The sequence below is a fragment of the Bicyclus anynana genome, chromosome 12 (assembly GCF_947172395.1).
Source record: "Bicyclus anynana chromosome 12, ilBicAnyn1.1, whole genome shotgun sequence".
Classification (NCBI taxonomy): Eukaryota; Metazoa; Arthropoda; class Insecta; order Lepidoptera; family Nymphalidae; genus Bicyclus; species Bicyclus anynana.
Genome location: NC_069094.1, coordinates 5,260,098 through 5,276,598, shown reverse-complemented (window position 1 = coordinate 5,276,598; position 16,501 = coordinate 5,260,098). Strand labels below are relative to the sequence as shown.

Below are 16,501 nucleotides of genomic sequence, written 5' to 3'. Positions count from 1 at the left end.
CTCTCTTTCGCTTTTAGATCGTAAACGTTGAAGTTTAACCCGCATGAATGAAAACTTTTTTGAACTGATGTACCAAAAACACCATCATAAAATTTACTTTTGGTAAGTAGGTACCCACTTTATTTTATTACTATTGTTTGAGTTGGTTGTAATCATAACTTATGGTAATGGCCTACGGTAGAATGATTTTGCCTAGGAGGTGCCTATTCACTCTTGACTTGTAAGTACCAATGTTAAATATGCTATGCATTCTAATATCTTCGCACTGCCAATCAGGAACGAAGATCTTTTTGAATAATTGTTTATTATTACAAAAACTAAAAAAAAAAAAACAAAACAAATTCTCTGCAATATCTGTTACTGTTCTTTACTAACCAAAGATTTCCTGCTATAGCAATTAAGATACAAGTAAAAATTTCTAAGTACACTACTGTGCTAGCATTAGACAGGAAAACTCCTTTCGGACATCCTCACTTACACTGAAAAACAAAAGGGTCCCTGTACTCGTAGACGCAAACTCAGCTATAATTCTATTGTAAATTAAAAACCACATAAGAGCACTAATGATGCCGTCACAGTCCTCAAACGTGGTAATTCAATGGGGCCAGCGACGCAGGGGGATGCCCCCGCGGCCGGTAATAACAACCAGTGGCGTAGCTAGGTGTGGGCAGTGGGTCCCCGCTCACGGCCTCGCACTAAAAGGGGCCTGGCGAAATCTTGCAGGGCTTTTTTAACTTCGTTCAAGGACCGCTATCGTCAGTGCCGTGCACTGCATAGATGAAAAAATGCTGTGCCTACGCCGCTGACAATTTGTACGTTAGCCTACCATAGTTAAAAACCTTGTGAACGACGATGGCTACCTTTTGACTGATATGGTCGTAATAATAAAAATTGCGCAAATTTTAGATACCAATTTTTAATTAAAATTGAGGATTTACTGAGGTTTTTACGGAAATATATGCACAATCTGAAAAATTTGACTGGATCCAACAATTTCAGGATATACTTTAATGATGATGGCTGGCATGGTAGAAAAGTTTGGATAGTTTTTGGGAAACAATAGCGCTAATAATACGAGTTCGAGACTATCTATATAACGAGATTTGTAACTAGATAGTCTCGAATTCAACTCTATGTATCTGCCTAGCACGGTACTATAGATAAAGATAGATACTAAGTATTAGTATCTATCTTTATCTATAGTACCGTTTTCTGATACTGCAAAAAAGTGCCTCCCCGATGCGACCGCCCTCGTCGACAGACTACATTAGTCCACGCTACGCCACTGGCGGTAATTTCCTGTTATCTGGCGGCCGCGTATGGGAGCTTCGTTAAAATGCATCGCGCCGGATGCGAAGCGCCAATGTGCGCTAACACGACATGGCCTGAAAAAAATACTACGCCTATTCAGCGGTTTTTAATTATAAATCTCAGGCGCTTTGTTGTTTCAGGACCTGCGGCCCCGTTGGTTTGTAATAGAGAAATGCGGTTATAATAAAACCACGGCCTTTTATCGTGATTATGCCTTTAACTGGTATGGTATTCCAACTATTATAATAAATGTTAATGTGAGTTTATTACCTATTACTTAATTACATATTGTAAAATGTATTTATTCTTTAAATATTCAAGCAATTACCAAGGAGTTAAAAAGAAATAAAATACGTTTTAGCATGAAAAAAATCGTTTTAAATTTAAAAAATTTGGACGGCCTCCGTGGCGCAGTGGTATGCCCGATGGATTTACAAGACGAGGTCCTGGGTTCGATCCCCAGCTGGACCGATTAAAGTTTTCCTAATTGGTCTAGGTCTGGCTGGTGGGAGGCTTTAGCCGTGGGTAGTTACCACCCTACCGACAAGACGTACCGCCAAGCGATTTAGCGTTCCGGTACGATTTCGAGTAAAAACCGAAAGGGGTGTGGACTTTCATCCTCCTCCTATCAAGTTAGCCCGCTTCCAACTTAGATTGCATCGTCAGTTACCATCAGGTGAGATTGTAATCAATGAATTAAGGGCTAACTTGTAAAAAATAATAAAAAAAAAAAACAAATTTCAAGCGTGAGCAAGCGGATGTTGTTTAGTTTGTAAAGCTTCAAAAGAAACCAAGATTGGCATCCACTTTATTTAGATTCTGCAAAAAAGGACAAACAGGGTATTTTCATCCAGAATAAAATTTCCTATGAAAATCAATGGAAACCAGTTACTACGAGTAAAAAGAAGAGAATGGAAGCAAAAGAAGCAACGAAAAATACCTACTAATATTATTAAAAGTTTAGCTATTGGAATATTTCCATAGCTAAACTTAAAGTAGCAAATAACAAACAAAGGTATTAATATAAATCTGTAATAAGTAATAATACATTATCTGTAAATTTGTTTAAAGCTTTTTTTGAACATCAAATCTTCCGCAGACAGTTACACACTTACATTGAGAGGCAAAGTTATCAAAAACTTGACGTAACTCCAAAAGTTCAACAGGACTTGTTAAACAAACAACTTAACAACGTCACTTAAGTTCCCTTTACGACGGTTGAAATTCTTACAGAACGCGCAATTTTTCAAAGCATTACTCGAGACTGGAGACTTGTTATCCCGGAATACATATACGGAATATTCCGTAATGTTCGTAAATTTCAGGTAACTTGTGCAAAAGTTGCGGTTTGAGAAAAGCTACGCTTACGGAAATTTATTACTGTAATAATCTTAGTAGTACTAGAACAAATAATATTTGGAATTACGTAATACTAACCTACAGATTTAAGAGCTGAGCTCGAGTCTCCTTCCTCTCAGAATGAGAGGGGTTAGGCCAATAGTTCACCACGCTGGCCCAATGCGGATTGGCACACACGCATAGAATTAGGAAATTTCTCTGGTATGCAGGTTTCCTCACGATGTTTTTCCTTCGCCGTTTGAGACGCGTGATATTTAGATATATTTTTTTGAAATGTACACAACTGAAAAGTTGGAGGTGCATGCCCCGAACCAAATTTGAATCCACACCCTCCGGAATCGGAGGCAGAGTTCATATCCACTGGGCTATCACAACTCTTAATGACCCAATGCCAGCGTATTAAAATGAAATGATGATGAAATTATATTCGATTATGCCAACAGTAGTCTCTAAACTCTTGACCTGTGATGATACCATATGGTCTGGTCGAGTATTATATCAAATTTATGTTTGTAATAAAAGTGAAGCAGTTAAATTATTATGTAATTAATTTTGAAATTGTTTATGATACGACTGTGAGGACCACCCAGCTTTACTAAACAGCTTTTTTTTAATAAAATTTTAATCTATATCTTTTATCTACTTATAATAAAGAATAGAAATAGAGTGCTTGTACTTTGAATAAAATTACAAAAAGCAGAGTTGGGGTGGTATATAAAGAGCAACAGAATACAAACAATCACTTAAAATCTAATCTGAAGATACTGAGCGTTTATACAACACATAGCCTACTTTCATTCCGGAAAATTCATGGTTCCTGAGAGATTTGTGAAAAACTAAATTTCACGCGGACAAAGTCGCGGGCGTCCGCTAGTATTTAATACAATCTTTTAATCAGAGATACCTAAGCGCTTAAAACTTTCATCTTTACAATATCCAATGCGACTATTTTTAAAAACTCGTTCATTTATACAACGCTCTTCAAAGGAAGAGCTTTAAGGATTTTTTATAGCAGCAAAAAATTAACATAAATTTTTAGAGGCACACATTTGAAGATTATATTGGATTACATTTTATTTTTTGCATAAATTTTCCAACGGAATGTAGACTCGTTAAGTTTAGCTCTTTTTTGATTTACTGTTAATACAACCTACACGCAGAATAAAAACAAACGAGAAATGTTTATATATACAACTACGCCAAGTTATCTACAACCTGTCCGTCGTGATATGGTTAAAACAATGAATGCTTAGGTCGCGTCATGACTTTTCTTCATTGCCACAACGCGTTGAGGTCGAATGGTATGTCAGCCACGATACAAATTTCTATGATTGCCAAAACGCTTCGTGCACGTTTTTCTTAGAGCCATAACACGAATTTCGCCATGTGGATGTTTTACTGCGACCACAACGCGTTGTGAGCTATTTTTCCGCTCACTGAGCGTTTTCGATCTTTGAGCGTAACATATATATGTTTAGTATGTTTTAAGTGTTTATGTTTTATGTGTAGTATGTTTTAAGATATATTTTCTCTAGATTCTAACAAGTTAAGGTACACTTCATAGAGGTATTTTGTACCATACAAATATTATAAAAGAAAAAGCAAGTCTATCTGTTTGTAACCTTGTCGCGGCTAAACTACTACACCAATTTTCATGAATTATTATAATAGAGAGATATAAAGGTTTACATCTATATATTTATATTTTTTTAGGTTACATTAAAACATCCATTTATTTTTGATTTTTGACGGCCTCCGTGGCGCAGTGGTATGCGCGGTGGAATTTACAAGACGGAGGTCCTGGGTTCGATCCCCGGCTGGGCAGATTGAGATTTTCTTAATTTGTGCAGGTCTGGCTGGTGGGAGGCTTCGGCCGTGGCTAGTTACTACCCTACCGGCAAAGACGTACCGCCAAGCGATTTAGCATTCCGGTACGATGCCGTGTAGAAACCGAAAGGGGTGTAGATTTTCATCCTCCTCCTAACAAGTTAGCCCGCTTCCATCTTAGACTGCATCATCACTTTTACCATCAGGTGAGATTGTAGTCAAGGGCTTACTTGTAAAGAATAAAAAAAAAGAAAAAAAAAATCCACATGGCGTGTAATGGCTCTATTATAATTCATATAATCTTTGAGAAGAACAGAGGTTACCTAATATGAGTTATACGAAGTCGTGGACATCTGCTAGTTTTTTTAACGACAAACTCTCTGTAACGAGCTACGTACTTTTATTGTTATTCTATTATTAAAATGCATACACGTTTAAAGGTAGAAAGTATAGATAAACACATAATATTCACAAAAAGAGTACGGTTACTTAGCGTCACTCCAATTTAAAAAAATAGCTTTTTTTTGTTGTAAAATGCCGTGTATGATGGAACCCGCTTATCTAGAAAATGCCTATTCACTCTTGACTTGAAGACATAATGTATGCAGTAGAAAAAACAGCCATAAACAAACCTTGAAATTGTTTTACAAAATCTACTATAAAGCAAGCGAGACTAGAGACAAAACCTAGTTATTACATAACAGATATTAAAATATTATTTACCTAAGAGAGGTTTCCAAGCGGACCACTTGTAAATGATATTGCCTCTAACAATGAAAACAATTCAAGCCCCGTGTATTTACTGTGTAGGTAAGCACATTATTACAATCTGAATAGCTTTTCTGTTCTATTCAGTAAAGCCAGTCTTTCATATTCAAATAGGGGTTCAATAGACAAGAAATAAAAGGGCGCACCTCAATACAAAATGTCCAATAAGTCGTAATGAAAACAAATACACACGACCCTCCCGTTGGCTCAATAGGCATCCATTTACGTGGATGTTCCACGTCGATTAAATCTGTTTGATATGGAAGTAGGTGAAAGAGTAAACCTAGTTATACCTTAACATAGTTTATATGCCAATCCGCATTGGAGCAGCGTGGTGGGTCTAAGCTCCATAACCCCTCTCCTGTCATAACTAAGGAGGGAGGCCGGGCTCTGGAATGGATGGTCATTATGGATGATGAATGATTTGATATGAAAGTAGGTGAACGAGTAAACCTTGGTATAAACATAGCTATTGTACTACGACTCATCGGAGTAGCATGGTGGGCCGAAGCACCATTACCCCTCTCCTGTAAGGAGAGAAGTCCGGCTCTGGAGTAGACCGTTTTAATACGCTGGTAATCTGGTAATGATGAATGAATGACTCTACTACAAGATTGCTTAAGTCATAAGAATTATCTTAACTGCCCGGGTTGTTCAATGCAATTGCATAAGTCGTAAGTTTTATCTTAGTTGATAATAAGATTTGAAGGTTCAAGCCCTGGGTCCAAGTTATGAAGATATTAGCTTTTCTTTCCTCCTTGAAATAATCAGTAGCAAAACAGAATAGGGAAGTTTTAAGAGTTACCCTTGTCTCAGAATGCACGCTAAGCCGTATAATGCTACCACCAGTGGGTTTATTGGATGGTGGGATGCTAGCATAACACTATTAACTTCCCAACACCAAGTCGTGTGGTTGGAAAATCTTGGGAGAAAGAAAAGCTCAATATAACATACCCGACCCCATCTCAAACCCGGGATCTCTAGATCCGTAACAGCACAAACTAGACCATAAAGGCAAAAAGGCTCATTTTATAGGCTCGAAAATTAAAGACATTTCAGACATGTTTTTAATCTCGCGGTGGTTTTGATTAAATATTAATAATAAATTAAAATCTTTGTTCAACGGTTTAACATAATTTTCAGAAATACTTCTTACCAATAATAATGAAACAACGTTTTATTACGGAAGTGCTCAATATTTAATATGCTTTGAATTAATTTATTAATTGAAAATTTAATTTCTAAGTACAATTATAAATAAGTTCTGTGTGTACTTGTTAAAGTAGATGCTGACTTAAAATTTTTTTTTTGTAATATCAATATCTAACGAACTACGATTACCTTTTGCGCAATGTTCAACTAATAGGTTTCTAAAATGAAACTTCAAATTATTTTTTTTATAGACCCCGAAGTGTCAATTTTGGCTAGTATGACAAATTTTATGTCAAAAGTTCATCATCATAAAGGAAAAATGCTGATAATATCGGATATGCTTATCAGGTTATCCTTGTACGAAAAGCTAAGAACGTTCTCCTTAAAATTAGCTAAGTATTACAAAATGATTATATAATAATTAACCGTACCATAGATATATATATATATGCTCCAGATACAGGTGGTTGGGTTAAAACTGATGGATCTGCAATCCCTAAAACCGCAAATCTATAAAATTACCCGACTAACCAACACTGCAGTTTTAATCCGAAATTAACACGAGTGAATGTTTGCCATTAGTGAAAGACAAAGTTTAATTACATAGATAGTGAGCCAATCGAACCTAAGTCGCCATTACTAATAATTTAAAACTGATGGATCAGTAATCCCTAAAAGAGCAAGTCTCTAAAACTGCCCGACTAACCAATACCGTTCGCAGTTTCAATCCGAAATTGACACGAGTGAATGTTTGCCACTAGTGAAAGATAGTTTCATTACATAGATAGGGAACCAACCAAACCTGGGTGGCCACAAATAATAATTTAAAACTCTAAAAGCGCAAATCTCTAAAACTGCCCGACTAACCAATGCCGTCCGCAGTTTCTATCCGAAATTAACACGAGTGAATGTTTGCCACTAGTGAAAGATAAAGTTTCATTACATAGATAGGGAACCAACCCGAAACTGGGTCGCCATAAATAACTTAAAACACACATCCGACAGACTTCCATAGCCAACCGTCAACCAATCACAACACTGACTGTAAAAGTTGACAAAAAATGCAAACACCGACAGCGCCGAGCGTCGTTGTTGACGTGAAATTACCATTTCAGCGCGGCCTACGATCCGATGAATATGTATTATGTAACACTGAATTGGACCGGTTTGATGACAGTAACGCAAACTGAATTGAAATACATTTTAGCGCTCCAATCCCGGGAATGCGGCCGAACTGTGAATGACAATTTATTGTGAACTAAAACCCTCGCAGAACGGGTGACGTGCAAAACACTTCAAGGATATCTGCAAATATTATCTTTAAGCAATGTTAGGAATAAGTGTGACAATATACTGGATGTAAATTTGTTAACTTGGACGTCAACTCATTCACATATTGTGTTAGTGAAACGAACAGGTGACACTAATCTTCATATTATGTACTTACTAAAGAGTTCCGTGAATATTATATATAAGCAAAAAAAGTCTATTTTAACAGAGCCAGGTGATATGGAGGTTACATCCAACACTAAGGCTTATGGTGATAAGGATACGTTCTACTCTGTAACTATCAATTTCAGGTGTTATTGATACAAATTAACGGACTTAACGTTCTCTCCGGCACGGTGGTGTAACACCACAAACTTCCCAACTCCGGACTGTTAATGAAAATTTCTTGGAATAATCAAATCAAGACCCAGAAAAGGATTATAATATAATAATCCGACCTCTGTCTGATGATCCCAGATATCATGATCTGAAGACTTTCCAAAGTACGTGGCTACCCTAAATAAAATTGATAGCTAGAAATATGTCTCATTTTAGAATACCAAATACGAGTAGCAATATGTAATTTTAATAGAAAATATGAGTACATATATTTTGTCGTTCTAACCCAATAAATGCAAGCTCACGTCGACTGACAATTAGTTATTATTGTTGTTGCAAAGCGAGTGCTCAATAAAACAGTGAGTTCCAGTAAAGCTATATCTTGAAACAACCCAAGGTAAGCTGGCTGAGTCGATTCCTGAACAAATAACAGCATTTTCACGTAGTGAAATTTTGCTTGGTTCAATTCGTTGCATTGTAACATCAGACGGTTGAGCACTACAAATACTAATGAACTTTTTGCTATATACCTATTGAATTTAAGCAGATTTTTAAATATAAATGAAAACTTTTGAAAGTCAAGTCTGCTAGTGACTCTACCCCGACTTAAAACGCGAAGAGTCGGCAAGAAACTTTTTAAAACATCTGCTAATAGCAAATAAATGAAAATTCAGTAATTTAAAATTAACATTACGATTGTCATAAATTTTGTCATTTGCGGAACTTCGAAAGATCGATTGAAATGAAAACAAAGCTTTATCTGTTCTGTGAAAACATATTTGACATTTTATTCTTCTTTGTCTTTTTAACCGACTTCCAAAAAGGAGGAGGTTCTACGTTCGGCTGTATGTATGTCTTTTTTTATCTTCTACATTGCAGTGTACATGTACTATTAGGTGTTTAATTCAATATTCATAAAATATCAACTATTACGCAATGGATACGATAAGTAAAAGATCATATTTATTACTATGTATCACTAGAACCAGGTGGAATAAACATTTGATTCGATTTGTTACTTGATTTTTAATTTAAAACCACGTCAGAGGTTGTAACATGGTTTGTTGATATTTTTCAAATACAGAAAACAGAACAGACTGTTTTCTGTACCGAAAGAGTAGGCTACATTTTGTATGTGTATATTTTAATATTATTATCTTGTTGCCACATCACAACCAAAACGATTCACGATCAAAATTGCGGTCAACTGCAAATTTAAAAAATATAAAACACACGAAAGGCATTCCAGCATTGATTGAGGCACGACTCGACAAATTAAACGATGGCCAGTCGAATGAATTTATGACATGACTGGTGGGCCAATAAAGCGTTCAAATGCCTTGGTAATAAATTGTAGCAAATTTTCCGATGCAAGCCGCACGGTAATTGGGCGACAGAATCTCGGTAACGAGATTAAACTTTGTCAGAGTCTCGCGTTACATTACATTAACTTGTACAGTGGTGGCGAAATTTGCACCAACTGTCTGTGGGTTGATGACTGTTAGACCATTAAAGCGTTCAAATGCCTCAGCAATAAATTGTAGCAAATTTTCCGATGCAAGCCACATGGTAATCGGGCGACGAATCTCGGAAACGAGATTAACCTTAGTCTCGCGTTGCATTACATTAACTCGTACAGTGGTGGCGAAATTTGCACCAACTGTCTGTGGCTTGATGACTGTTAGACCAATAAAGCGTTCAAATGCCTCGGTAATAAATTGTAGCAAATTTTCCGATGCAAGCCGCACGGTAATCGGGCGACAGAATCTCGGAAACGAGATTAAACTTTGTTAGAGTCTCACGTTGCATTACATTAACTCATACAGAGTTGGCGAAATTTGCACCAACAGTCTGTGGGTTGATGACTGCTGGGTTAATGAAGCGTTCAAATGCCTCGGTAAAAAATATAGCTAACTAGCTGACGCTTTCGACCCCGTTTGCGTGAAAGTCTTTCACATATCCCGCCGGAACCTTCAATTTCTCCGGGATAAACAGTACCCTATGTTTTACTGCAAGATCCCATTTATCACATATATCAAAATTCACCTAATTGTTTTAGCAGTTTTTTTTTGTAGAATATTTGCCATATCTTAGTTAAGCTTTAGTTAGATAAAAGAAAGACTTTCGTCGACTGTGTTTTTATGAGTTGAGGCCAAATCTCCAGAAATCAGGATTCAATCGAGAGGTTGATAGAGCAGGGCCAAGTCGAAGGCAAAAAATCCAGATGCTGATCTTCAACCCTCTGGACGGATTTAGTCAAGACTGCTACACAATCATCCATGGTGGAGTGTTCTCATAATGCAGCCAATCGCCAAAAGTGGATGAGTATTGTACAGAAAGCGTCGCTCATCGCCAACCACGAGCACTCTGCCAAGAGTGTACGATTAAGAAGAAGTTAAGCCGAGCGAAGGTAACATTTATAATATTAGTATGGAGTATGAATTTTCCGTTGCAAGCTGCACACACGGGCGACAGAATCTCGGAAACGAGATTAAACTTTGTTAGTCGGCCTAGCGTTGCAGTACTCGGTGGCGAAACTTGCCCCAACTGTCTGCGGGTACCACCTACGTGCATACTGGGTCTACTAGTAGTTTCGAATTTCTAATTGTAATCTTGTTGTACATCGCAACCATGCGTTACCTGTTTCAATGAGGTAAACACTGCTATTAATTTCTACAGCAAGACTTCACGGCTATGGTAAATAACGTCACTTAATTGTGCTGTTACTGTAGAGATTCGTTATTTTTACATTTTGGATAAATATTTTAAGAGATCCTGTAGTAAGAAATTTTGCTATAGGAGACACTACGAATGCCTTATAGTATGATTTGTGGGAAGTAACGCAGCGCTTGCTCTACGTAGTAAGCGCCAACGTTCAACACTCACCGTGCCTCCTGTGCGCGTACGGGTCTACGACGTCGCCCTCGCGGTCACAGACCAATTATAGAAGGGCCTGTATCGCTCTCATAGTCACGAACAAAATTGTCTGTCATTTTCTGAGGAAAACGAGCTTAGATTTTGTTTATATCTTATACGAAACTAGATGTTTTTGCCCGTTATTTACACAATTCAATTACACAAAAAGGTATTTTTACGGAGCTCTTTAACCGACGAACACGATTACAACTATTTAACATCGATTCCATAGAGACAGGTTTTATAATCGCATTAGATCGTTGATCATATACTTTGACAGAAAAGTAACGTTTAGCGAGACAGGTCCTATACAATAATTGGTCTGAGCTCGCGATAGATGACGGAGTGCACGCGCGAGCGCGTCCCGTTCGGCGGGAAGTAGCGCCGCGCGTGCTCCACGTAGTAAGCGCCGTCGTTCAACACTCACCGTGCCTCCTGTGCGCGTACGGGTCCACGACGTCGCCCTCGCGGTAGATGACGGAGTGCACGCGCGAGCGCGTCCCGTTCGGCGGGAAGTAGCGCCGCGCGTGCTCCACGTAGTAAGCGCCAACGTTCAACACTCACCGTGCCTCCTGTGCGCGTACGGGTCCACGACGTCGCCCTCGCGGTAGATGACAGAGTGCACGCGCGAGCGCGTCCCGTTCGGCGGGAAGTAGCGCCGCGCGTGCTCCACGTAGTAAGCGCCGTCGTTCAGCACGATCTTCCCCTCGAACACGCCGTCCGTCACCGAGCCGAAAACTGTCGACTGCGGTTCATCTGTTACAGAATACAAATTGCTCTTTTATATCTCTTTTACTTTAACTTGCTTTGTAGGTACCTAGAGCTTTTTGAAGCATTTTTAAGATAATTAATAATTTAATTCGCTTAGTATCTAGTAAGTATTTTTAAATGATTTTTAAAACATGTATCCTCAACTGAATTGTATCCTAAACTTCAGTGGGGTGCTCATATAGAAAAACTGTCAGGTAAACTCAGCTCAGCTGCTTTTGCAGTGAGAAAAATAAGACAGTTTACTGATGTTGATACAGCTAGACTTGTTTATTTTGCGTACTTTCACAGCGTAATGTCTTACGGTATTTTGTTGTGGGGCAAGGCTGCTGATATACATTCTATATTTGTACTTCAAAAAAGAGCAATTCGAGCAATATATCAACTAAAATCACGCGAGTCCCTTCGTCAAAAGTTTAAAGAAATAGGCATTTTAACAGTAGCCTGTCAGTATATATATAACAGTATAGTTTATGTGAGACAAAATATTAATTTGCACAAACGAAAAGGAGATCTAAACCCACGTCTTACTAGACACGGGCATAAGTTAGTTATTTCTGCATATCGTCTCCAAAGAGTTAAAAAATCTTTTGTGGGTTTGGGTGTACTCTTCTATAACAAGATCCCCAAGACTGTGATGGACTTGCCAATGCACAACTTTAAGCAATGTGTTAAAAAACATTTACTTAGTCGAGGTTACTACACTATTGATGAGTTCCTTAACGACAAAGGTGCTTGGAGGCCATTGGATCAGCTTCCACCTTCACACAGGAAATAAAACTATAAGAAATTGTAATTTAATTGTTATCAAATGTAAATTGTAATACTGTATGACTTTTTCAAAAGAGCAACTGTTGAGTTTCTTGCCGGTATCTTCTCAGCAGAACCTGCCTTCCGAACCGGTGGTAGAATCTTTACAAATAGTCAACTGACGTGTCAAAAGTGCTTGTAAACTGAGCCTACTTGAAATAAATGAATTTTGAATTTTGAATTTTGAATTTTGAATGTGCTGAAATTTTGCATAATAGAGGTACTCGTATACCTACATCCAAAAAAAAATTGTCGATTTAAATTAATTTGCAAACTTGTTGGCTTTGCCGACAGTAAGTAGGCTTGCATAGTATGAAGTATCTCACAATACCGGAGTTCATATCAAACCGCTAAACATGCGACAATAGCCGCAATCCATAAAACAACGTTGTGCCTATTATTTCCATTGCAGCTAAAATACGAATAAAACAGGTCAAGTGCGGTCTAGCCCTACTTTATTAAGCAGCTCGTGCCCTGGCTGCGCCACTGTTCAGCTACTTCAAAAAAAAGGAGGTAAGTTTTCATGAAACCAAAAAAAAAGTTTAACAGGCCGTAACCACATGTCGGATATCGGAACTTGATTTGCATTTGATATCGCTGCTTCTGTTGGCTACTCGAAAGTGGGACCTGATTAAAATTAGGGATAATTTTCTTGTCGGAGTCGATATAAAAGCGATCTCGCATAAATCTTCATATGTAAAATGTTGTTGTCGCTAAGCTACCCTGACCCAACTTGACAGACAATGGCTAACGTACTCGAACAAGGTGTAGTAGTAGGTACCTACAAAGTCTTAAACCTTTCTATATTATAAAAATTAAAACTAAATAAAAAAATACTTCAAACACCAAAGTTTATTATTAAATAAATTATTAATAAATATAATAAAAGACTCATTCTTGATATAAAGTGTCATGATGTAAAAGACATCATGTCACTTTCTCTTATCATTTTCATTGGGTTGTTATGAAAAACTTCAATCAAAATAAACATTATCTGGTTGTTTAGCTAAATACGTATCTATATATTTTATATATTATTTCATATTGTATCTATATAGGTACAATATGAAAAGGGTTACAATAATGTTTATAATCAAAATAGTTTCTACCCTCTCGCTTTACCCTATGTTTATAGCGCGGGTTGTCTGGGTAATCGAGCATTGTAATTTGTTGCAAACTAATTGTATATGAGTCAAACATTCAAACCCTCATCGAGTCATAGTGCGGCATGTTTTCATACTGAATAAGACCCCTTAACTGTTGTAGAGTACCCCTTAAATGTTGTAGAGTACGCGATGTTTCGTCTCTTACTTCCTAATGTTATGTTGCTGATGATAGAAAGAGAAATCACTTTGTTATTATTTACCCGATATTCATGTTTTTTAGTATTATATATTTTTATCATCGTTTTTTAGTATGACTGCCAGTGTACAAGTATAGGAGGGTTAGCTTTAACAATAGGTACTAAGGAGGCGAATTGGGTAATCAATTTAGGTAAGCCAAGAATTATAATTACGCTTGGATATTTTATCAGTGCATATGAAGCGATGATTCAAGGTGGTCTCAAGACATTAAGCCTAGCTTCTCGTCTCCTACGTTTCTCTATAATTTCGCTGGTTTGCCCGGCGAAGATGAGGTCTCGAATATTTTACGTCAACTCGCGCTCACAGGACATCTGTTTCCTACTAAACTCACAAGCCCTTTTGATTCCAACGTCATTGTTTAATTTACAAGTATTTAAGTGTTGTAAGGTAAGACGTCGGCGCGTTTCAACGACGCCGTCGCATTTAAATGTAGATGTTTTTAATAAATAGATTATTAGGTTTAGGTGAGAGAATTGAGTAAGTCTGTTATCCGTATAGCCATTGCATTGTTAGATTCTTGGCTGGGAGCCAACACGAACGAAGAAGGGGAGTATAAGTTAACTGTAAAAGATGTCTTTAACCCTGCTACTAGCGGTTGCCAGTCCGTGATTTCGCTCGTGCCATACAATAGATACTCGAGTATCAACTGTTGTGTGGTTACAAGTGTTCAAGTTAAAGTATTTAATGTAGTTAAAACTAAAGAAGCTAGAAGGTTTATAGTGTATTCGAAATATGAAATATAATTAAGTCAGTTTGATGTAGTAATGAATGGCTATGTTATTATGGTTAAATATTTTAATTTTAATAATTCTAATACTAACGTGCTCGTCTTATTTTAGAGTACGATAATAGTAGGGTGGTAACTAGCCACAGCCTAAGCCTCCCACTGGCCAGACCTAGACCAATTAACAAACATCAATCGGCCCAGCCGGGAATCGAACCCAGGACTTCCGTTTTATAAATCCACCGCGCATACCACTGCGCCACGGAGGCCGTCAAATGTAGGTACACATACTCGTAGTTTTACAATGTTTCTCATTTCCTCCTAAAAGTTTCCGTCTTAAAATTTATACGTATACTCGTACGTGTTTAAATGCTTTTGAACGAAATTACTTTTATAGTGAGACGTGATTCGCTTTTTACACGTCTGCGCTGTATTTCTTCTTGTAAATTTACTACTTATTTATTGTGTTACAATAAAATATATAATTTACACTTTCACAAGTGAGTCACCCCGCAACTGCGTTCTTTTTTGGCAAAATGTTCTATTGCTAGGAGGTAATATCCATTAATAGTTCAAACAGTAGAAATAGGGTGTCAATACATAGAATATAAAAGCAAAAAAACATACATACAGCCGAACGTAGAACCTCCTCCTTTTTGGAAGTCGGTTAAAAAATTGGGAGAGCTAAAAAGAAGAATGAAACATAGAAGTTGTTGAAGTAATTGGCTGTCGGTCTATCCATGTTATACTCCAAAAATAATATTTAATTTCAAATTTTCATGCTTTTCTTAGATAGAATGCTGCTATCTCACCTTGACAAATCTACAATACAAAAATAGGTAGGGTTTTCCTTCCTGATGCTATAACTCCAGAACGCACGAACCGATTTCCATGGTTTTGCATTCGTTGGAAAGGTCTCGGGCTCCGTGAGGTTTATAGCAAAGAAAATTCAGGAAAAGGTAGGGGCAGGGTAGGAGTAGAGTTGGGTAGGGGTAGTTGAAAGTTTACATCGAGTTTCACGCGGGTGTCCGCTACTTCCTCATAAAAGACACCGCATTGAAATTTGAAATTTGTCTTATAGAGCTTTCCAAAATATACATACACCGAAAAACACAACTCTCTTTCCGCAACGCAAAATATCGAACGTTATATTTTTTTTACAGAGCTAACAAATTGCTCGATCTTTTACCCGACTGTTTTATTTTTTTAAAGCTACGTTGCCGATAAAAAATTAAACTTCCTCAACATTGCCCATATAAAATAGTATCGTTCTCCTATAATGATGTCAAGTTCACGTCCGTAACGGTTTCCAGTCCGGTTTTGTCGTTCTGTCAGAGACAGGAGGCAATTATGTACCGGCCTACCGGCATATTATACGAATACGTTTATATTGAATTAATTCAAGATAAAACGTCGCCATTTTTACTTTCATAATTTTGCGTACCGCGATGATACTTTTGATATGGTACTATTTAACATAACTACGAGAAGATTTAAATGCCAAATACAATGTTGAAAATTATTTGGAACGATTTTGAAGCGCCCTTCCAGTTCGTCAATGTGAAATCTATACTAATATATACAGCTGCAGAGTTTGTTTGTTTGATTAAATGCGCTATTCTCAGGAATCTATATCCTAAAGTCTTTCTTAATTAAAAAATAAAAATATATTGTCAGATTCGAGACAGAGTCGACAGAGAGAGACTCGACAGAGTTTCGGTGATAAGACCAAATTTTCCGCATTATCTATCTACAGTATAAAATATTGTTGTCTATATAACAGGTATGATATGCTGTATGTATGACGTATGTACAATGTACTATGCTGTATGTATGACGTATGTACAATGTACTATGCTGTAAAACAATTGCTCAATAACTAAATATATGCAAT

General features: G+C 37.3%; 1 protein-coding gene across 1 annotated transcript in view; it reads right to left on the bottom strand.

Annotated features, from left to right (window-relative positions):
* LOC112053037 (disintegrin and metalloproteinase domain-containing protein 10) overlaps positions 1 to 16,501 on the bottom strand; it is a 105,271-nt gene that overhangs the window by 25,431 nt on the left and 63,339 nt on the right. Inside the window, exon 4 of the mRNA XM_052884767.1 lies at positions 11,506 to 11,697. Within this exon, the coding sequence (XP_052740727.1) occupies positions 11,506 to 11,697 (192 nt within the window). The remainder of the gene's footprint in view (positions 1 to 11,505; positions 11,698 to 16,501) is intronic.